The sequence below is a fragment of the Haemaphysalis longicornis genome, unplaced genomic scaffold, assembly GCF_048455015.1.
Source record: "Haemaphysalis longicornis isolate Haplotype H1 unplaced genomic scaffold, Haemaphysalis longicornis Haplotype H1 scaffold_14, whole genome shotgun sequence".
NCBI lineage: Eukaryota > Metazoa > Arthropoda > Arachnida > Ixodida > Ixodidae > Haemaphysalis > Haemaphysalis longicornis.
Window position 1 is genome coordinate 35,102,939 of NW_027526245.1, and position 24,725 is coordinate 35,127,663.

Consider the following 24,725-nt stretch of genomic DNA (forward strand, 5'->3'; position numbering starts at 1 on the left):
CTCGAAGAAAACCTAGTGGATAATGTTTGCAGTACTGTGGAGAAGCGGGCAGCATTTTTTTCGTTAATCAGACTTAATTAATTAATTGTAATTAATTATCTAACTCGCGACGTACTGTCCTAATCACGAAAGTGTCAATGAGGCACTTGTAGGTACCCACGAGGGGAATCTAAGTGCGGTATTTTCAGCGACGAACTAATTACGTACACATTTATTCTGACTGATAAACAAAACCCGCGAAATATGAAAAATACCACGTGACGGCGCGTCCGCGCGCATCGTAAAGCAACGCCCTCAAACAGGCTGTCTCTGAGTTAGCCAGAATGAAATAAACAAAAGAAAGAAAGAAGAAATCGCCACCGAGTTTGTGCCTTATCTGCACACGCGCCTTATCAGAGTGATGCGCTGTCTCTTCGGGTGAGTAACACCGGAAGCAGTTGCTTTCAATCAGCTTATTTGGGGACGCTGCTTTACAATGCGCGCGGATGCGCCGTCACGTGGTATTTTTCATATTTCGCGGGTTTTCTTTATCAGCCAGAATAAATGAGTACGCAATTAGTTCGTCGCTGAAAATACCGCAGTTAGATGCCCATCGTCGATACCTACAAATGCCTCATTGACACTTCAGTGATTAGGACAGTAATTATCGAGTTAGATAATTAATTAGAAATAATTAGTTAAGTATCATTAACGAAAAAGTTAGTCACCGCTTCTTCACAGTACTGCAAACATTATTAAATAGGTTTTCTTCGAGTTACGCCATTACTCTTTTTTTAAAACTTGGTGCATGATAGCTGGGACACCCTGTATAAAGGCAGAGGTAACAAAGCCGGCATTGATTGATACAGACCCCTCACAATAACGTCAGTGGTGTATAGATTCGTAATGCAGACGATAAAATCAGAAATTCAGCCATGGATGGAAGAAAATAAAATCCTTGGGGCACCCCAGAATTGATTTAGACAAGCAGGCTACTGGATGATATGTTCCTGATAGCACAGTGCATTAAAATTGCGAAGGCGTAGAATAAACCATTATGAATTACGTTCTTAGACATTAAAGGGGCATGCGACAACGTAAACAGAGAACTGCTCCCGAGAATGCTGAAACTGGAGGGATTAGGTGGCGAGTTAATACAGTTCCTTACAGCAGTCTATAAGATATTAGAGCGGAGCTGACATATGAAGGGCGCAAATGCCCACAGCAGGTCAACACCCAGCAGGGATAAAACAGGGATGCCCTTTGAGCCCAATACTGTTTATGCTTTACATGGCAGGGCCAGAAAACAATTAGAAGAAAGTCAATTAGAATTCAACATAACGCATATTTTGTAAGAAGTGGTACAAAGTGTATTCCGGGAATGTTACGCGCAGACGACATTGTTCTATTAGCTGATAACCAGACCGATATGCAACGGCTCGTAAATATTAGTCGTGACCCGCCGTGGTGGCTCAGTGGCTAAGGCGTTGCGCTGCTGAGCACGAGGTCGCGGGTTCGATTCCCGGCCGCGGCGGACGCTTTTCTGATGGAGGCGAAAAGCAAAAACGCCCGTGTGTACGAGATTTCGGCGCACGTTAAAGATCCCCAGGTGGTTAAAATTAAGCCGGAGCCCTCCACTACGGCGCGCCTCATCGCCTGCGTTGCGTCGGCGCGTTAAACCCCTACAATCAAATATTAGTCGTGAGGAAACCACTGCCCTCGGTATAAATTTTAGAGTAGAAAAATCGGGAATAATGGTTTTCAATGACACTAGCACTAATTCAGTGTCAATGTAGATGGCTAATTGCCAAGAGTCAAGATATATAAATATTTGGGGTGTGGATAAACGAAGCGGATAAGCAAAGCGAAACACAGCTATAATGAAGCGTAGAGCTCTGTGGGGGTATAAGAAATGTGAAGTAGGAGTTCACTATGGAAAGGAGCAATGGTTCAGAGTCTCACATTTGCGAATGCAGTACACTGCTTAAAATCAGACGCCCTAGTAGGCCTTGAAGTAAACCAGAGAACGGTAAGCCGTTTGGCCTTAGGAGTGCATGGAAAAACAACTAACGAAGCAGTGCAGGGAGATACGGTCTGGGCGTCGTTTGAAGTTCGAGAAGCGCAGAGTAAAATGTGTTTTCAGAAGAAGCTCAGAGCAATGGGTCAGCGTAGGTGGACAGCTATGGTTTTTATGTTCCTATACAGGAAAAGCGTGAACTCGCAGTGGCTACAAAAGACTAGAAGACTAACGATGAAATGCGGAAAGAACAGTGGAGAATCCAATGCAGCCAAGGTAACCGCAAAAGAGACAAGGCACGTAGAAACAAATAAGTGGAGAGAAAAAATGAAATCTAACACGTCGTTAGAGATGTACAAGGCTGAGAAATTGGACATCAGAAAAAAAATACTTCTGCTGTAATTCCAAGGGCAGTGCTTTGCTTGTTGAAACTAGGACAGGTTGCTTGAGAACTAGGAGGTTTCTGGGGAGGTATACACAAAAAGATGGGGTATGCGTGGTCTGTCGAAAAGAAACAGAAACAACGCGCCACATAGTGTTAGCACTCGCGCGTATCCCTCCAAATCTACATAAGGAAAATGTTCGCCTTCAAAAAGCCCTTGGATTTAAAGGGGCCATGCAGATAAAACACCACTTTCGTTCATTCAAACGCCTGTAACGCCTCGTTAGAATCATAGGAACACTACTTTTAACGTAAATGCTTCGCAATTAAAAAAAGGGAATGGCCGTGCGAGTCACTACCTCATTTCCCGCAACAGAACGTATAATGCCATACTGCCGAGCTGCGCGATTGGCTGGGGCTGGGAAAACAAAACACAAGTTTTGCAGGGCCTATATCCTTGCAGCACGAGCTATTTTTGCTCAAATGTAATGCATATATTCATTTCATAGAAGAAAGAATGCTGGGGTTACGAAAGTAAGCGTAAAAAAACAAGTACCAGAACGCGCTGTTGTTGTACTGCGGACACTAGGCTTGTTATAGCTGCACATCAGTATGGCGCTTTCCGGTTGTATGACACGACACAGGCCGATTGGCGCAAGCGACAGCGTCTTACGCACGCTGTTTGTCGAGTATACCCCATATTTCACAAAACGAGTACTTTCTACTGTAACAAGAACGAGTCAGGTGCAAATATGGTCGACTACAAAAAAAAAAAAAAGACGGGCAAAGATCAGTTGTGGTACTGTGGCGCCATCTGGGAGGATTGGCAGTAAACAATGCTTTGTAGCCCTCTGAAAACCTAGAGCCGCATTCGGGTTCGCTTGAAGACCTGTTTTTTTTTGTGACATCAGTCCAGACGACCTCAAGAAATACACGATTTGGCGGGATAATCAAGCGTTTAACATAAATCGTATAATTCTTAGTGACTAGAGCATCGTTTGCGGCCGTACAAGTGCTGGGGGCGCTATAAAAGACTCAAAACTAGACGCTCCTTTCACAAAAGCAAAGGTTACGGCCGTCCTGCACCACCCACATTGTAACATCACCCCTCGCCCAGAAGGTATTACATATTCATCCCTCCGCAACTTCGCCACCGCGTCTATCGATAATCGATTCTTTGCTCCAACACTTTAACGACTGCTGGGCTAACATTACCCACCCACATACCTGCCACACAGCCACCGTTACCCTAAACCCAAAACTCCATAAACCCCTAAATGCTCGAAAACGCAAACCCATTTCCTTCCCACCTGTATCGGCAAACTCCTAGAACAAACGGTCCGGTCCCGATTAACTCAACATCTTCATGACGTCGATGCTTACCCCTGCAACATGTTGGGCTTTCGACGCCACCTCAGCACCAACGACATTCACCTCCCACTCCACCAGCACCTATTATCGAACCCACCACAACGAGACACTTCAGCTATACTAGCCGTAGCTATACTAGCTAGTATAGCTAGTAGTAGCTACGCTAGTAGCTACTAGTAGTAGTAGCTAGTAGTAGTAGTAGCAGTAGCTAGTACAGCTATACTAGTGTAGCAATACTAGCTACACTAAGTGGGTCCCCAGTTCGCCTTGTACCATTAACATCCAACCATCATCAAATGGAGATAATTAGTAGAACAGAATTTTCAAATAACAAAAAATCACAAAAGAATAAAGAATGAAAAATTCACAAGAATGATACGACGAAATAAAAAATCTGCACCTTATACATCTCCTCCAAAAACGAGGAATGGATGAAAAATTGATTTGGTAATGAGGTTTGACGCGCTTACGCTACGCAGGCGACGAGGCACGTCGCAGTGCAGGGCGCCGGAGTAATATGGACTACCTGGGGACCTACATATAAAAAGCCCCCAAAAGAACGTTCGAAATACTAATAACAAATAAACAAAATGAGCAAGCCGTGTAACGCCCTGCATTTCCTGAATTACTGGCGGAAGTAGCACATTTAATAGTAATAATAGCGTAAATAGAGGTAATTGGTAGAGCAGAATTTTCAATAACCACGAAATAAGAAATACAGAAAAAATACAAATGATTAGAGAAATTGTCTGCCGAAATTATAAATATGCACCTAATAAATGTGTTGTACGCAGGAATACTAAACTAAAAAAATCGAAGAAAAAAACGTTAAAAATACGAATACAAAGTAGCGAATTCATACCAACTATGTAATGCACCTTGCACCTGAGGGAAGATACATAATACATAATTTGTGAACTAAATGCGCGTAATCCCTATAATGGTATACAGTTACATCACTAGGAAAAAGAACCCAAAGAGAACTTAAGAACACTAAAATATCCCAACATCTTTGGGTACGTATATTCAAATGTGGCAGTAAAGACTCGCAGTCTAGAAAAGCGGCCTGAGAATGCTACGTATTAGTAGACGACCCTCTGAATTTCTGCTGCATGTATTTTCGGCCATTGATGCTTTCCGCTGTGTAGGAAGGAGAACTTCTTCACAGTAACCAGACAAAGATAGAGGGGTCACAGACTTCATGACGAATTGTCTGACGGACAGAAGCTTGACGGACAGTACGTTGAGGCTTCGGTGTATAGGTAATATTGCTGAATTCATTTATCTCTGAGGGGGGGGGGGGGGGGGGGCGAGAAGGAAGTTGAAATATTTTGCGCTGGACTTACCGGAATACTGGAAATGAACAAAAGGACGTGCCATGGGGTAGCCATGTTTTAACACAGGAATGGGAAAGAAGAGTATCTTCGGACACTATTTACATTCGCAGAAAAACGTTTAGTCGATCGTGGATGATGTTATTCTCTTTGTTATATAGCATGGGAACTTTTTCATAAGCAATTTATGAAATAATCATACATTTCAGTCCTATATTATGAGGAGTACATACCTTTTCTATCATTACGGGACGCGGACAGCTACCCCGCCTGACTGGCGTTCTGCACCGGGTAAGATGTGCAGGTAAAGAATGATGCAGAAAGAGAACGTCGCGCACTTGGAATGCACGGATTCAGTGCGGGGGGCAAATGGGAAATGGGGGCGGATAGGAGTATAGTGCAAGGTATGGAACTTGGCGCCTAGTTTATATTTGCAACGCTACGCCTCGTAAGTCCCTATATATATATGCTTAGTCGACGAAGCGTTGTACAAAGCCTATTTAGCTAATGAAGAGTTTCTGATCAAGCTTGGTAGTCACTTCGTGCTGTGCGAGTGTATTTTGCTGCCACAGAACTGTATATTAACGGTGTACCTAAAACGCCTGCTGGAATTGTGTAAGGCAAGACAGTGGGCGACTGTTTCACATTTGTAGATTTGTGATGTTAAAGAGAGAGAAAGCATAGCGTGTGCCATAGAAAAATTGTAAAAGTAAATTTTAAAAATAACTCCCTTGATTGCAAGAGAAATGCGCTACTTTGAGCTAACCTATCCTGTGGTGCAGGTGTACTGTGAACTAGAACTTTAGGCCCAGTACATGGACCTTGTTCTACCGAAAGCCACCAGCACAAAAGCCTACGAGCCGATAAAAGACTCTTTCTGCGTAAAATCTTTATTGTACCTGTACAACCACTCGATTGTAGCGCACATCTGCCGAGTAAAAAATAGTTTCTTCTGGCCAAGCTTTCGGTGCTAATACAGCTACTGAATTGTTACGCGCTTAGAAGCTTATTTAGAGGCTTACTTGCTATACATGACAATAGCTAAAATACCTTGTTTCTACAGTCAATGTGACGGAAAAACAGCTATTTGATAAATAAACCGCGTCTATGATCTGTTCAGCTCATTTACAAGGTTATTTGTGATGTCCATACGACATTCCATTGTGTTGTGTAAACTCAGAGCCTCCAACAATTGAAATGCAAAAAGGTATCCTTTTGTGAACGTGTGAGAGCTATCAACGTCAGACATCACTCAGAGGTGTAAACTTCTTTGGGTGAAATTCTGTGGTGTAGAGGACTGTATGAATTTTTATTAACGTGCGACGGTAGATAGCCACGTTGGAGAAAGTCAGCCTTGAATGTCAAGCAGTTCTTCTTTGATCGCGTCTAATGTCCTTTACGCGGGGTACGAGTAAGTCACCGACCATTAGTGTAGGTGTTTTATAATGCACGTTTTAAGTTTCGCTTTGGTTTCATTTCAGTTCTTGGCGAGCGTCTGCACAAGTTTGGACTCGTGTTCGGAGCGTTCTCCTGAAGCTACTTTTCTGGTATGTCGATTGCGATGGCGATTATTTGCGATTATTTCCTCGGGTGTCATTCTATTGGTATCAGTTTCTAAGACTTGCAAACACAAACCGCTCAACTGTATTCCTTTAATACGTACTGACACGAAAATGTATTAGTTGCACTAGACTAAGCTAAAGCTTTGCAGACACTAAGACAATAGCAAATACATTCGATCTGGACCTGTGTTTGACCTTACTGCCAAATACGTGCTAGTAAGGTCAAACACAGGACGGAACATAACTCTGCGTGTGTGCATAAAGAGTTTCCTGTGGTTGGTGTAGCTGCTCGACTGTTGTTTGTATGTCACTTCGGTGCGAGTAGTAATGCGGAATAAACAGAAAATACTGACTTATGGGTTAAGATTTAGAAACAAAAATAAGATAAACAGCACTGTCAATTGAAGCCTAGCTTATTGACCCATAACCTAGAAATACCACCTATTCGATTAAAAATTAAGCCATTGGGGTAGGTGAAGCACATTGGTGTACCCCTACTGCAACTGCTTACCCATGATTTCTGGTACTCAATGTATTCAAATTTTCACAGAAGTTTTATCGTAGAATCTCTCGAGATAAGTTGGTTCAAATTACGGGTCACCTATTGTCACAAACTCGAGCGTACGACGTCTAAAAGTGCCTTATAAATTTTTCATTTCATTTGTACAGCGCCTAATTCTTCTTACACTCGTCTGATTCATTCAGTCCGGTTCTATTCGCGCCGAGACAACGCTGGAACTTTCTCGAACGAAGAGACGGTAACATGATCACCCGCCGGCGCGCCGGCAAGAAAACAACAAAAATAAAACCCCCGTCGCTCCGGTTTCGTCGAAGCTTCCAGTACTTTCGAGGAGGTGCGCGTGGCCTTGCCAGCTCTAAAGAGCGTCGAATATTCTAGAAGGGAGAAGAGTGAAGTTATTCGCTGACGGCGGCGGGCGCGTTGTGTGTTGTGCTCTCCCCCTCCGCGCCGGCATGGTTATAAAAGGAGAAGCCGCGCCTAAGCAAACCAGCTACGTTTGGACGTCGTGATTGACAACTGCACCTGCCAGTTTGTACATCACACCATCGGCGACCCGCGCCCTGGAGGACTCCAACGTGCTCCCGGGCCTCTAATGACCGTGATCGTCTCGGACGGCCTGGCCTACAGCGAAGCCACGCTTTCCAGGTAGCCGAATCGCCTCCGACAGCGGTGCATTGTCCGGCCCGGTCGGTGAATATGCAGGGACTCTGTCTCTCATAAACATCGAACTGTTTGTTTTCTTTTTTTGTTAACTGCTCCGCTTAGTAATACTCCATTGTTAACGCTCCTGGTTGTATAATTTTGCCTGATATTGAAATGTTGCTTGATTTAGAGAATTCGATCTAAATTGTCTGTCACTATCGATTCATTACCTCGTGCTTGTACAGTACTTCGCCTGTATAAATATAAGTCGTTGTACTGTTTTTTTTTTTTGTTCAAGGCTCTTGCTCATTCTTGCCGCTCTGGTCGGCGAAAGCCGCACATCAGACGGCCACCCCCTTTGTCACCTGTGCCCTGTGGATTCGGTGGGGTTTGTTGGCTCTCTTGAGTCGACTCCCCATATCTTCTGGCAGTGCACCCTAAATTAAGGAAACGGGTGACACCTATGCATCTATCTCTGTGCTCCACTAGATTGCCTGGCAGCAACTGCTCATCACGCTTTTTCTCTTGCCTATTCATCTTCCCGTTTATCCCACCTACGCTTTTCTACAATACCTTAGTATGTTTGTAACCACTGACCTGACCTTATCAACGTAAAATTTTATTTTGCATGCTTCTTTTTGTCCTTGTGAACCGGTGAAATGTTAAGCTGCCGTGTCTAATATGGTCTGCGTCGATACCAAGTGCACTGTACGGGAAAAACAGCGAAGCGTCCCACTAACCGCTGTCATCGAGAAATGTCCGCCAATTAGCGTACTTTGCCAAGCTCATAAAAATGGTTATCACACAGTTTTTTTACGCCATGTTTAAAATAGCTGCGGCGTCCTTCTCGAGGAAAACCTTTGCGAGTTTATCCACTTGCTTTAATCTCCAGGCAGTCTAGTTCATGTTTACCAGTTTATTTAGACGTTTTTTATCCAGCAACTCTTTATGCATTTGCACGGTACAAGGCTGACTGGAGCTATTGGAGCCAACAGTATGCAAAACGGATCAAAGTAGCCACTGTGTGTGAAAACACCGTGAGCGTAACACTCCACCGATCTATGAACAGTGCCAGAAACGTACTCTCTGATGAAGATTCATTAAGACAACTTTCACTATTTTACATCCGTGAAATCTACGGGGAGGCGTCGCATGTTTTTGTCGACGGCTCGGTCACGGCGTCTTCGTCGGCAGCGGCAGTGGTTATGCCGGGGAAGGACCTTACCCAACGTTTTAAGATTGCTCACAGGACGTCGTCTACCGCAGCAGAACTGGTGGGTTTACGCGAAGCTCTCCGCACATTTCTTGTGAAAGGCCACAGCAGTGCATTATCTTTTGTGACTGCAAACCAGCGCTGCAGGTACTAAGGTACCCAATGAAGCAAGGCGCGTACGATCAGCTGACCACTGATGTTGCTATCCTGTTTAAAGAGTTGAATGAAAAGGGCCACACGGTGGTGCTTCAGTGGATACCAAATCACTGTGGCATCACTGGAAATGATTTGGCGGATGCAGAAGCACATCAGGCACACCAAAATGGAACTCTCTTTTCTATACCGATCACAAGGCAGGATGGTAACGCGATACTCTACCGAGCACGTAAACAAACTGCAACCTTGCATTCGTCCGACCCGCAGAATCGTCATGAACGCCTTCACAAGCTCGATCGAGAGCTCACGTGCTGGCTCAGTCATGCTCCTCGCCTTCGCCGAAGTCAAGAGATATTGCTACACAGGCTGCGTCTTGGAGCAGCATTGACTCGGGAGTATCTTCACACAATCGGACGAGAGGACAGCTCGGACTGCCTTCTTTGCGGTTGTCCTGGGACTATCGAACATTTGCTTAGCGCTAGTCCAAAGTAATCTAGTGAGGAAAGAACCTTTAGACAGCATTACTACGCTTCGACACTCGCCCTCTGTCCGAACAAAAGATTTTTAGCACGTGTGCTGACAACAGGAAACAAAGCCTACCCGTTCAAGCACTGCTTACATTTCTTCGTGGCTCCTCTCTGGATTCTCGGCTCTAGGTTGCGACAAAATCTAACATACTGCGAAATGTCTCAGTAGTTTTTTTCTTTTCATGGACGTTAGTCATTTGCTGAAAAGTGAACTGTAGTCATCTGATTCAGTTGTATGTGAGACGTTTATTGGTTTTACTCCTTGTACATAGTTCATTTGTCGCTTTCATTGTCATTTCCCAGACCTCCCATATTTATTCCTTTCTCTTTCTGTCCCCAGTACCCTTCCCCAGAGGGAAGTAGCAGGCCCAACATCAACATCAAGAAACCTTTACTCTCTCTCTGTCTCTCTCTCATGAATTTGTATAAACTGGACCTTCTTGAGGGGTTTCATGGTCAGATTGTCATAAATGTCAAAAGAATCAAGATCCGTAAAGATAGAAAGTAAATACCTACCAGCCATGTAATTCTCACTATCTCTGTATTGCCTGAGTCTGTTGTGGCACGCTATCTTAAGATCCGTGTGCGTCCTTACACCCCAAACCCTCTCCAGTGTTACAACAGCCAGCGACTTGGTCATGGCTCGACAAGCTGCCGAAGGAAGGCGGTATGTGCAAAGCGTAGCCTTCCTGGTCACTCGTATGACAGCTGCAAAGCCCCACCTTACTATGTAAATCGCAAACTACACAACGCCGCATACTTGCGCTCATGATCCGCATTGGAAAGGGAATAGAGGTAATTGTTTTGAAGTTCGAAGAGAACAGTACTTTTCGAGAACCACGCCAGACTGTGTTTAACTCACAGCAGCTTAGCCAGTGAGGCGGCTCAGGGGGCAGAGCTACAGTCAGCTAGAGTGCCCCTTGTGACCCTCCCAGCCAGCCCCAATGTACAGTACGTCCCCCCTTGGTGCCGGTGGCTCCGTGCATCTTCTCCAAAAGAAGTGTCAGAGGTTGCTCCGGTAACCGCTGATGCCCAGGCTGGGCCTTTAGCTGGCACTACTGTGCTGGTGAGGGCTTTGAGGCGTGCTTTCTCGAACAGGCAGCCTAGCCCTACTTTCGAGGCTTCACAAAAAGTCATCGACACAACGGCGAGATCTCCCGTGCGCGAAATATCACAAAAGCGCTGCACTTGTATTGACCGGACAAAACATAGGCCACCTAGAGTCACGGCTCCTGGAATGGAGTCGTGAGCCTGTAAGGATGGCAGCACGACAAATATTTGAGCCCTTGTAATATCGTAAGCTGGTGTTTGGCGATACTGTAGCTCGCTGGAACTGCAGAAGCCTTTTGAAAATTTCAGATGATATCTATGAGTGGCTCTGACAAAACCGAATACGTTTTATGCGTCTCATAGAAACTCATTTAAAGCCGAGCCAAACCATCTGTCTTAAGAAATATTTTATATTTAAAAATACCTAAACAGTTGCATACAGTCCTCTGGAAGATGTTCGATTGTAGCACAAAACTTAATCCCATGCCACAATTCAACCCTACAGACAAATCAGGAGGCTATAGCGGTCAGATTTATTATTTTAGCGAACTGGTACCAGTATACCCATTGCACATTCCTCTAGACCACGGCCTCTCTAGTATGAAGTTTGAAAGGTCAATTCATCAGCTACTAGAGCCCTACCTAGCGGTCGGTTATTCCAATGCTAACCACCCACATTGAGTTTCTGCACGCACTCATGTTTGAGAATGCCTTCAGGAAAAAGTTTTTCTATCACTAGGATCGTGCTAATTGAACAGGAAGAGCCAACCTGCTATAACGCAACACACCATGCACTCCTGAAAAGATCTGGCAACTGTTTCTCTGGTTTTATTTCCAGCACCTCAGTGGAAAATAATAAAGAACAGGCATGACAGTGATAATTTTCGTCATCATTGCACTCTTAGGTAGCCTTAGATAATCCTCAGATAATAATTTTAGATAATCCTTACAGTCCTAGATACGTCAGAACTCTGCGCCCACAAATTTCAAGGATGATGCCGCAGACCAGAAAAATGCCAAAGAATTATCTGAACTTCACTGTACACGTATAGACCACCTTGATATTGATGATACTGCAGAGACATTAACAACCCATGTTATCGAAGCTGCACTAAATTTCATTCCCAACACTTCGTCTAGTAGGGTTACTAAGCCAAAACTTTGGTGAAATGATTTCAGGCAGGCCCGTAAGGAACAAAAAAGGGGTACTTCACTATACACGTATAAACCACCTTGATATTGATGATACTGCTGAGACTCTAACAACCCATATTATCGAAGCTGCACTAAACTACATTTCCAAGTCTTCTTGTTACTAAGCCAAAACCTTGGTGCAATGACTGCAGGCTGGCCCGTAAGGAACAGAATAAGGGGTGGAGTGCCTGGTGTAGGTGCCCGACGACTGAGAACCTGTTTCTTTTCGTGCAGACGAAGGCCAACGGCAGACGGATTTGTGGTATTGCACAGAGAGAAGGCTGGAATACGTTTGTGTCATCAATCTCATCATGTACTGATACTCGGAAAGTACGAAGAAGAATAAAAGCACTCCCAGAAAGCAGCACAGTTATGCACCATCTGGTCAGCACAGAGACACTTTACAAAACCAAGCGAATGCTCTAGGCGGGAATTTTGAGAATTTATAGAGCTCAGCTCCCTATTCAAGTAATTTCCTGACACACAAGAAATCATGAGCAAAAGGTCATAGTTGACAAAAGGCAATCTAAGGTTGGCTATAATTGCCCTTTTATCAAGCAGGAGCTCAAAGTTGCACTTACGGCTTGAACAATTGCTTACCTCTTGAACAAAATGATTGACCGTCGCCTTATATATTTTCTTGAGTACCCCGGTAATATAGGGATTCACCAGGCAGGTTATTAGTGACTTCATTTATTTATTTATTTATTTATTTATTTATTTATTTATTTATTTATTTGTACCTCATGGACCTCTTGGGGGGGCATTGCACGAGGGGTGGGAAAAAAAAGGCAAAGAAAAATAGTGGAAAGGTGTGAAACAAACGATGGTTACATATCAGGGCAGAATTCTGCTATCGCATACCTAACACGACTGTTATCGGTAAGAACGGCCATGTTGACAGAGAGATTATTATAGTCGTTTGCTGCATGAGCAAAAAATGAACGCTGAAGAGTTGTAGTGTGAACACGTGGCGCGTAAGCAGCGTTATAATGACTATGCCGCGAGGCTCTAGGAGCGGGTACGATTAACTGGTTATTTTGGCGCAGCAATAAGAGAACCGGTAATAAAGAGACAGCGGTGCTATCAGTCGACGAAACGTGATAGGAGGGAAGCGAAGTTGCGGTCTTGTAGTTATTTATTTATTTTCTCCTGTATGGGAGATGCATTTGTATATATTAACAATTTTTCTTCAGTTTTATTGGACAGATATAGAGAAAAGTTTTATTTTTGGCGAGGCTCAGTAATAGCGAGTGTCCCTTAGGTGAGGAAGGGGCGCTACGTTATCTTGAGACCCTAGAGGTGGCTAGGCACTGAAGCTCGGGTTAAGAGCCCACGGTCACGTCTAGCCAATTCCAGTTCCTTTCCGTCTTCTCCCCCTCCCCTAAAATACAAGAAAAAGTGAGCAACAACACCCGCACCAGCAAACCTATGGCAGGTTTACAGCCAGTTAGATAACAGGGGCAAGCACACAAAATGTACATTAAAAGAAAACCAATTAGTCGATCACTGAAAAACATTGAAATACAAGAAAATCACAGCACGAAAAGAGCACAGGAGCACAAAACACTGCAGTTTGAAGAGTTCCTGAACTTTAACACCCACATATGCTAGAGGCAGTAATGTATTTTCAAATTCACGTAGTCTGTCTCCACTACACAGTCCGGCTACAGAGAAGCACACCCCAAAGAACAGTACCTCCGCGCAGATCTGAGGATGAGCAAAAGCTGTTTACTTCAACGCAGGTAGAAGCCATCCACAGTGCCTTAAATTCCGTCCTTCGGGCCCGACCGTCACACAGGCACGCACTAAGCTCCCAAACACCGCACATCGCTTCGAAGCTCCGTTCATGAGCGCGAAACGTCCGGCATGTTCTTGCTTACAAAGTCGACGAGCTCGATGAGGATTTGCACGGCTAGAGAAATGTTAAGGTCTAGTCTCAGATATGAAGGTTCCAGGGGCAAACGGACGACATGTTTAGGTAGGGTACAATCATGGAGGTAGTGGTTTACTGCAGAGGCAAGCTGCCCACAAAAACCCCTGTTTTCGGGGAACAAGTCGATTGTGTGAAAATAGTGCAGCATACTGCCATGTCCGCTAACGGTGTGGGCGAGTCGTGTGGGCGGAGGAACGCAACGCGGTAGAGCGAGCGCGCTGAGTATTCAGCGAAACAACTCAGTGTCAGCGTTGTCGGTGTTCTATCGCTGCTGCCACTCTAACCAATCAGCCCTCAAAAGCCTCTCCCTTGCGATGTGCTCTGAAGATTGCGCTCCCACCTCTACGGCCACGGTTGTTTGTCAACGAAGACGGCAAGCTAATTTCCCCACACCCCCGAGTGTCCACGAACGTGAAACAGGAAGGGGGCAACAGAGGATACCAATAATTTATAGCTTTTATGAATTTCGGAATTTCGTGAATAGGGTCCCAGATGCGGAGGGGGTTTTCGAGAGAAATAAGTAGGGATAAGCGGTCAATATAGATGAAAACCCCACATGTAATGCCCCTCATGTACTGCCCCAAGTCCGGACTCTTCAGGAACCAATACATAAAACAAAAAATTGCGCCAATCCACCCTGTGATTGTCGTTGGAAAGGAAAGCTGTAAACGGCACCCACAACGATTACCCATGCGACGTCTCTTAAATTCAGAGATACGTCGCTGTACAAATAGTAAAACCAGAGAGTAGTGAAATGCGCTTAATGATCACACCCTTTGTAACTTTAAAAAGATATTCTTGGTAAGGTTACATCAGTGATGGTGCATGAACCGTGGTTGGTTAAGTTGTATTGCTGCAGCATAGGAGTGGAAACTTTTTTTTATAAAATGAAAGGAAGCTCAGTCCCAGCATTACACGATCTTACTCCTCCATCTCTGCCGCCGCGGATGGACGCGACGTCATCGGCGGCCGAGGTGGTGGAGGAGGACGGCAAGAAGAAGGAGGTGGTGGAGGAGCAGGAGGAGGATGTACTTATATTCAGATTTCTCAACGGCCCAGAGTGCGGCCCAGGGGAGTGGGTATTTCTTCATTGGAGCCCATATGCAGTCCGCGCCGCCTGTACTCTGTCCACCAGCTGAAGTTGGGTAGCCAGAGAGGGAATCGACAGCAGCATCTCCCCTTTCTGTTCTTGGTATTTTACAGAAAGAGAGAAGACACCCGATTCTGTGGCGGAGTGTTCCTTGTTCTGAGCAATATTTACATTCAGCGTCGTAGCGATTCGGTTGCATTAAGTGAAGACGGATCGCGTGTGGGAAGGAGCCGGATTGGATGTGCCGTAGGGTAGTTTGTTTTGCTCTCGAAAGGTCCGGGTAAGGCAAAGGCAGGGTGTATCTCTGAAGGCCATAATGCTGGTTTATGTCCCTGAAAGAGGGAATCGGGGGACTGTCCTCGTGAAGCTCCATTGCACGGGGGTAAAAGCGGAGGATTGTTGGTGGGCGCATCGTTGCCCTCCATGGAAGTGTGAGCGGGTGTCCAGATCAGATGAATGGAACCGTTCGGGGAGTGGGTTTTTATCACACGCAGTGCACGCCGGGACACCCAACCCGACTGGTAATTCCGGTAGGCTTGTTGGGAATCGGTGGCTACCTCCCGAACCCCGGGTTGAGTGAGAGCCAAGACGATGGTTGCCTCTTCTGCGGCCATCATGTCATGGGTCTTGAGTGAGGCACACGCAAGGAGGTTGGTTCTGGAGCGTGATGGCTTACTGGTGCCCTCGATGTTGGGAGGCGTCAGTGCAGATAACTGCGTGATTCCCAAAGAGGCTGGTGTTTAGCGCTTGAGCCTGTGCTTGTCGGGCACCCTCGCGGTGTGAGGGGTTCATATTTCTAAGCAAAGGGAGCATCTTTTGTTCTTGTCGCCAAGAGTGCGGGAGTACATCAAGCGGAGTGACATTCGGTACTGCCCAGCCAATCTGGTGAAGGATGCGGCGATCCACATTTCTGCTCATTCGGAGCTTCTGGTTAGAAAGATGTCCCTCTATCAACTCTTCCACCGTGCTGTGGAGCCCCGTGGCAAGGAGTCTCTCTGTGGACGCACTCAGGAGAAGACCAATGGCCTGTTCAACAGCCTTTTTAATCATTATATAAATCATCTTTATGTACTCGTAGCCGAGAAGAAGACAGAGGGTGGACGTAAGTGATTCTTGAGGAGAGAAAAGCTTGAACTAATCAAAAGGTATCGGATTCCTTGAGGCCTCGCTTCTTGGTGGCAACTCGCCTGATCATGAGTATGAGTTGATTGGTGCTGTGTTTGAGCGCTGCAACGATACGTCACTCTTGGTGTTAGCCTGGAGATGTAGGCCCAGGATCTTGATTCTGGTGCTTCGAGTGATGGCCTCGCCACCAAGGAGTATTTGAATGTGTTCCTTGATGTGTCGTTTGGGGTGAGGGCGGACGGCAAGGATCTGAGATTTTTTACGTGAACACTGGAGGCCACAGGCTTTAGCACATTGGCGTACCACAAGTGAGATGCCATGCGTTGGTGTGAGCTTTCTTTCATTTTTGTAACTCTAGCACACGCACAGGGCGCGCACAGGGCCACTAAACGTGCCGTGGACAGAGCGCACAGTGTCCCGTGAGGTGGCGTGGCGCTATCACGTGGCATTTAACGAGAATGCAGGGGGCGAACTCGCAGATGTGCTTAGTGAGTCCACCACCTGTCTTCCTCGTCTCCGCTTGGGTTCGTAGCTAAATTGGTAAGACAACGGGCTCTCGCTTTGTTGCGCTATTAGTTCCAGATTCGATTCCTGGCGGTGACAATAAATTCTTTATTTGTTCGCTGGAGTTTTCTGTTGACACAAACGGTCGCGAAAGAGCCCTCGGGGGGTAGAGCTATAAAGCTTAGCTTTGAAAAAATAAAACAGTGCTCGAAAGGCGTATTATTTTGAGGGTGAACGAATAGACGATGTAGAGCAATTGCTTCCGCATCATAACAGCTTATGGGAGGACTAATCCGGAAGCGTTGGGCTGTTACTATAATGTTAGGAGCACTGAACACGACGAATGCGGCACCAGGAGATGTCACCAGGAGATGTCACGAATGCGGCACCAGGAGACGCGTGTAACCCAGGACCAGCAAAGAGTCGTGAAGCCGTTTTGGGGTCAATTTTGTTGACTAATATAGAAAGCTGGACCAGTTGGATTATATTTTTTAAAGTGAAAACCAGGGTTTAAGACGCTAGACGTGGACGGCACTGGGCACCGTCATGCATTGCCCTTGTGTGGTTTTTGAATGCTTTCTAACATCTTCCGCAGTCGGGCCATTTTTTCATAACATGTGTTGAGGGTGCCTTCAAACTTCTGTGAAAATGCGGTGCTGTTCAAAGACACTGTGTCACACCAAGGGTCGTGGACAAGCTCCTTGACCAGACGTGACTCAGAAGCCTTTGTCAGCCGCTTCCTTTGCACAACGGGTGCCTCTTTTATGCCAAAGACAACGTACCGGTGGTCCTAAAGCGTCGGAGTGTCCTGCACTTCCAAGAAACCCTTAGAAGACCAGCCGTTCCACCCGCCAAAATGATGCCGATCCCGGAGCCATTCATGTCTGTATTCTTTCCTTGCGCAGCGTCTTCAACACTGGTTCCTACTTCAATTCTGTTGTGCGGAATTCCCAAACGAAGAGCAGGATAACAGCCCGTACAGCCTAGAGGGTGGTCCACCTTCGTTGGAGAAACACGTGTATTTGGCAAATCAATAGGCCGTTTAAGGGGAAACAAGTGGGACCAGTCTAGCTGCGGCTCGCAGCTTGTAGCCCAGGAGACCATCCAGCGGTTGCTCTTAAAAATAAAGGAAATAAAGGAAAAGACGCATTTCGATGTTCAAAAGGATGGACAAAGAAGTGAATTGGCCAACACTTCCAGCGCTGCAGCGTACTACACCTGTTCGTGTAAGCACCGGTCACTGCAAAAAAGCGGAGAGCGCATCAAGGCGTGCATCCTGGCCTTAAGCAAATTATGCTGCCGGTGATGCCACCATGCGAGTGCTACATACGTGATGGCTAGCAGAATAATGCGGTGGTAGAGGAGCCGGAGGTGATTCCTGTACAAGAACAAGTGCAACCTCGCAAATGCTATGAGTGCGGTACACATCTTTTCAATTCGGCCACGCAGGTAATTCGCGTGGGCAACGAATGCCAAGTGCCTGCTAAGAACGACTCCCAGTAGCTTTTTTTTGTGTGACCTGCTCCAATGTTGTGCCCCCCAGCTTGATTTTCACCTTCCGCTGCGCTCCCCGCTCTGTCCTAGATATCAGGAGGCAAGTAAATTTGGTGGGGTAGAGTTCCAACTTAGCCGTGCGTGTCCATTTGGACACTCGCTCAACGGTCTTATTGGCAAGATGCTCGATCGCCCGCCTCGTCTTACCCTTCACTGCAATGACCATGTCATCGACGTAAGCTTGCAGGTGCACATGTAGTGATACAGGAAGGCAGAGTAGGGTGTGGATCACACTATTCCACAGTAGGGGACTCAGCGGCGAGCCTTGATGGCTGCTTTTCACGGTTTGCGCCCGCACGCAACCAGCATGACCACTGTAGTGAACCAGCCCGAGTTGTAAAAATGGCTGGAGCAGGCTATAAATTTTCGAAGGGCACCCATGTGTTCTTAAAAATTGCAGCCAGTACGGGTGCCGTAAAAATGGCTGGAGCAGGCTATAAATTTTTGAAGGGCACCCGTGTGTTCTTAAAACGTGCAGCCAGTACGGGGCCAGATGGAATCAAATGCCCCCTTGAAATCCGAAGATATAAGGAGGATCAATAATCTTTCGTCACGCCAAAACTGAAGGCGCGAGCGTAGGGAGTGCTGCGTTGTGGTGGTGCTTTGGCCTTATTTAAGCCGTACTGGTTCACGTGCAGCAGGCCCGACTCGTGCAGAAAGAAGTAAAGGCGTCCATCGAGCATGCGTTTTAAAAGCTTGCCTAGAAACGACGAAATACAGATGGTCTTGTATAATGAAAGATCACGTCGAGGCCAGCTTGGCTACAGCAGAAAGGTCACCCTCGCCTCCTTCCACGCTGACGGAAACTGGTCAAGACTGAGGCACGCACTGAACAAGGTTAGCAGAAACGAAGTAGTTCGTCCCACCAGGAGGGTCAACGTTTTACCGGTTATACCGTCGGGTCCAGGAGCCGATTTCCGGTTTATATTTTGACCAGCCGATCTAAGTTTACGCCAGGTGAAATCATGGGCTCGAGAAGTTTGATCGTATCGAACTTACACAATCAGTGTCCTCAAAGCTCGATGAGCGAACGTGTCATGTCGGTGGTCGTCAGCGGCAAGAGTTAGGAATAGCAGTGCTGCATATTTCAAGGTGGAGGAGGTAGTTGAATTTCCGGGAGAGCGCAGAGGGGGCAACACAAAAGGAGAAGTGAACCTTTCAAAAGCAATTTTGCAAGGAATGCCAATAAGTTCTTCTTGGAGGTTGTGGTGAATTTTCTCCTAAGAACCCCATTCTTGGCTTTCTCAATGTGACTCCTGCACCAACCTAGATATTTGTAATAGCGGAATCTGAGGTCTGCACGAAGTAGCGGATCATGACACGTTTGATACTTGCGGCGCAAGGATCTCACGGACAACCTTTACTTGCCAGATCATCCGACCACCATGCATTTCCCTTGTGTGGTTTTTGAACACTTTCCAACCTCTTCCGCACTCGGGCCATTTTTTCATAAAATGCTTTAAAGGTTCCTTCGAACTTCTGTGGAGATGCGATGCTGCTCAAAGACACTGTGTCAAACCAAGGGTTCTGGACAAAGTCCTCGACCAGGCGTGACTAAGAAGCCTTTGTCAGCCGCTTCCGTCGTGCAACGTTGGCATCTTTCATGCCAAAGACAACGTACCGGTGGTCTGAAAACGTCGGAGTGTCCTGACCTTCCCAGAAACCCTTGGAAGACAAGCCGTTCCACCCGCCATATAGACGCCGATCAACGTTTCCGAATATTCGGTGAGAGAGTCCGCGAAAAAGAGAGTCCGCGTTACTGAAAGATTTAAGTTGCCGAGGAGGAACAAACCTCGACAACTGCTGTCCTCTCGCATTGAATAAATCACCTCGACAGAGGGGGTTTCTAGCATTAAAATCACCGGCAATGACCACATTGGCAGGCGTGGTAGCTGTCAAGAAGGGAACCAATGGAAGAAAGAATGTGGTCTAGAGCCACAGATGGCCCAGCGTACACTCCTGTAACAGGTTACAGAGGTTAGGCGCGTTCAAACTGAGCGCGATCACGAAAGATGACACGTGAATGGGAAACAGGTCCAAGGATACATTTCGGGAAGCAACGATGCAACGCGGTGTTCGGGCGTGGTGAATAAAGAATCGAGGTGGAATGTCTGGCACAGTCCCACTCCTAACATACCGGTCGCAAACCACTGCGAAATGTGCAGTAGCAGTGCGAGTAAGGTCAAGCTTTGCTTGAAGAAAACGTAGTGATGCCAGTTGTGGGGTGAAACTAAGTTGAGCCAAGAAATAGGGAAGCGTGCTGAGTGTCCTTGTCAATGGTTTTGGCGCGAAGTCTTGCAACTCGCGGTGGCAAGACCTGCAGCCTTTACTTAGTGCCCGAAAAATCATAGCACACGTTCGTTCTTCATCTCCGACTTGGCTTTATGAAGGTATGACGATTAAATGGACCCACTTTCAGAGAAGTGTGGACGAACTTTTAGCGAAGGTTTTGATGCACATTTGACGCTGTTTTGATGTAAGAAAGCTGTCTCGTTTCTCCAAACTTTGTTTACAAAGAGATGGGAAATTTTGTTTCTTTAGCAGTGCAAATATAGTGCCAGAGCACATTGAGGGAATTCATTTAAAACTCAGTATATAATGAAAATCATTACATCATCATCATCATCATCATCATCATCCTACTCAGGTCCATTGCAGGACGAAGGCCTTTTCCATTGACCTCCAACCGCTCCTGTTTTGCGCTGCTCGAGTCCATAGTTAACCCCCGAATCTATTTCATCCTTCCATCGGGTTCATGGCCTTCACCATCTTCTAGACCCATCACTTGGTATCCACTCTGTTAACCTAATTGTCTACCGGTTCTCGGTTCTTCTCGCTACATGGTCAACCGTCGGTTGGGTCAATGACATGGCCAATGACGGTCAACATGGTCAATGATGGTCAAACCGTCATCCCGGATACATAAGGGAGGTTCGTTCGGATAACCAGGAAGGTCAACCGTGCTAGGAAGGCTCTTAGGGATACAAACAGCACTCTTAGGGATACAAACACAGAAGGATATGGTCACCCTGGTGTAGTAGTCGGCCGCCACCACCCATGACTACCCAAGTAAACTCCTGGCCCTCAGTCCCCAGCACCTGTAGAGCACCAGTCCATGGTGGCGGTCAGAACAGCGATGCAGGAGAGGATGCTAAGAATTTAAAGCAATTCTGTTTGATAATTTGTTGTTTATCTTTGCTATGTGACTGCGTGTCAAATCTAGCAGTTTTTTTTATCCATTTGCACACTATCAAGGAGGCCACCTTTTGCAGACATAACATGCGATTGTGGAAAATCGCGAATGCTCCTAGCTATTAAGCGTGATCGAATTGTCAGGTGCCAACGTGAAATTTTCATCTGTGTTTTCCTCTTGTGTTTTTAGGAAATAGTTCCTTGTGTTCAAGAAGACATGTGGCGAATATGGGTAAGTCTATTAATTTCTAGAAAGAAACAAGAAGTAAGAAAACACCTGTCGTCAATTCAAAGGGAGGCCATCCAGGCAAAGGCGATGTGGTTTTTCGTGCGCCAGTCTCCAAGACAGACTTCTCAAATATCTAAAGGAAAGGTACCATTAGTTTTGTTGAATAAGACATTACTAGAATCTCTGCCTTGCGGGATGAAAAATACTTTACGTGTAATAAAAGACTTCGGATACTTCATAGCCAGTAGTGGACTAAAAATGGTTGACGCAAACACACATTTTTTACACTAAACAAATCGACTTGTCAAAGTAGCAAATGTGCCGTTTTCGGTATATTCTTACACATTCACGCGTAACTGAAAGGGTGGGTGTTCGGCAGGAAACTTCATGTTTGGGCAGATAATACGATTTAATCGCACTTGTCCAAAGATGTAGACAGATGTTTCTGGCACAATTAGGAACCAACTCGCGAAAAAATGGGAATACAGAAGAAAGCCTGCAATGCCAACACTAAAGGTTCTGTACTAATGTGACCAATCGCGGGTAGGAGAGATCTTGATATTATAGTTTTTATGAGACTTCATATGAGCCTAAAATATCGGACGGGTAGTATTGAAGGCCTCTTATGCGTTAGAAACTCTCTGACCTGTATCTACGCGATAAAACACATGCTGTAGAAATCTGTACTTTATTAACTATCGGCTTTTTCAACGCATAAGCTATCAGTTGGTTTAACGCCTACAGCTTTAATTGATTCCTGCTTGCCGTCTTTTTCTATTGGGTTGCTACTGCACAAACCTTGGCGCAAAGACGCCCCTTAAAAGGTGTGAGAAGTAGCATAAGAGGTTGGCGTGTTTTTTATTGTTAGCTTGTAATGCAGTGTGCGTTGTTACACATTCGTAAATTTGCTCCTTCTTGCGGCCACTATTGTTTTTACCGACGTATATCCTTGTGGCCCCAGCTTTCACCTTGGGGAAACATAAATTCTTGTTGCGGTGGGCTCAATGTTAAGAGTTATTTGGCACCGTGTAATAGTCGCAAATACTGCATCACTTAAGCATTTTTATCTTTAGTATGAAACTAGAATTAGCTCAACCTACATGCACTGCAAGGCAACCACACTCAAAAGGCTTAAACATTGAACTTTTTCTATACATTTGTTTGCATCACAACTGAATATTTGAAAATATTGTCCACGTGACTTACCCTGATCTCCGGCAACTAGTACCAAGTTTATTTATATGCTAGTCCAGTCATTAGGAACAATACACTTCATCAATATATTTACAAATATATCCAATCGCAGAACACTGAACATTTTACACACGCAAACATAAAAAGCCTGTCGGTGGGTATCATGATCTATTTATGGGGGTATTCGGCTTTAATAATTTCTCATTTTTTTACTATAGATAGCTTCCAAACAGTGCCGACACTCTGGCAAAGGCACCATGACATCAAGCTCATTGCACGGTCCGGTGGTGCAGAAAACACACTAAAAAAGCATTCCGAGCCCCAAATAAGGAAGAACCCGAAGCTGTTCACTTGCGTTGTGCAAAGACCTGGACTTTATTTCGTCCTGCATATCCTATTTAGAATCTGCACTTCTCGGTCCCTAGAATCTCACGTCGCAGCCCTAATTCGGACAGCCCACCATTCCGCATGGCACAAAGAGAACTGCTGTGATGTTCTTGTCTTCTTCACAGGGGCCCACACCATACGCTCCACTTGAACATAAGCAGGCAGTGGAGAAGATGCTGGTGAGTAGCTCTGTACGGCGTGCTAAAAAAGCCTGAAACAAATATAATCCTTCGCTTTAAGTGGTCTTCGTTGCTAAGAACTAATGAACTCTTCCGCAAGATGTTTGCTAAGTTCAGCAAGGACCGTCAATGGGGCAAGCCCAATGTAGGTGCATATATTTTCCGGGGGCACCCACCTTTTTGTGAGTGAAGTGTAACTGTAACCAAACACTTATACCATGAAATAAGGGATTCTACCAAAGCAGGAAGCATTATACGTTACGCAGTGTTCGCGTTCTTCTATTCTAGACTAAAAAATCTGAGCTCCTCCGCGCTTTGGACTCGTTTTGCAGCACCATGGCAGGGTGTGCTGTACCATCTAGAGCCACTTGAATGCGCTGTACGGCAGCTAAACGTAGAAACACCGTCATTATTATGGTATGCGCTTTGGTTCACCCGCATACGCTGCAGACACAGAGAATTATTCTTTTTTTGTTCCACGTGCCAAGGAAAATATTTATGCTTACATTTTCAGTGCGAAAAATAATAAAATAGTGCCTGTGCCAATTGGCCTTTGATACAGCAAGCCGGAGAATTTTATTTTTAAGGCAACAAAGTCAAGTTTTATTTATACTCTTTGTCTTGAAGTGATTTCTGAACTCTTGATCTGTTGCAAACCGACCACTTCCTAGCGTAATATATAAAGCAGGGGCCAGCCTCAAAACACATATTTTTTAATGCTGAGCACCAGTGGCGAGTGCCAGAGTAGCGTTTCATGCAGGTTAAATGGTCAAAATTGAAATCAAAGTTTTAAAGTTTCAAAGTTTATTTCAAAAAATGCAATAATGTGCGATTACATAATGTAAGTATACAAGAGAAGGTCCCAAGGTAAGAAACCGTGGGCGGGACCTCCTATGCTTGTACACCATAAAGAGCGAGCATATAAAAAGTCGTAGTTGGAATTCAGCAATCCTAAAAAAAATAGTGGGCGATACAGAAACACCTCAAAAGCACACAATAGCAAAGTATACCTGGAATATCGGTCAACTGTGTATACTGCACAGACCAAATGAGAGCAAACCATTCAAGAAAAAGGAAAAAATTTTTTTGAAAAAATAAATACAATACATTTTTGTTCGAAATAATTTATACATGGTTACATGCAAACAGCAACAACAACAACAACAAAAACAAGATGCCAGAAGTGTTCTCCACAACCAAAACCGGTAGTAGTGGCATAGCCTAATTCCTTTTATTCCATTAAATGCATGCGTAAATACTTTTTAAAGAAGAACAAGGATTTTGAGTTTTTAAGGTCAATGCTTAAAGTGTTCCAAAAGCTTATTGCGGAAAATGCAGTAGTTTGTTTTCCATAATTTGTTCGTACTTTGGGTAACAACAGATTATTT

General features: G+C 45.4%; 1 protein-coding gene across 1 annotated transcript in view; it reads left to right on the plus strand.

The window, feature by feature from the left end:
- The window catches only part of LOC144165042 (uncharacterized), a 71,353-nt gene that overhangs the window by 11,917 nt on the left and 34,711 nt on the right, over positions 1-24,725 (plus strand). The window contains exons 3-5 of the mRNA XM_077695200.1: positions 6,565-6,630; positions 21,539-21,580; positions 23,284-23,337. Coding sequence (XP_077551326.1) covers positions 6,565-6,630; positions 21,539-21,580; positions 23,284-23,337 — 162 coding nt within the window. The remainder of the gene's footprint in view (positions 1-6,564; positions 6,631-21,538; positions 21,581-23,283; positions 23,338-24,725) is intronic.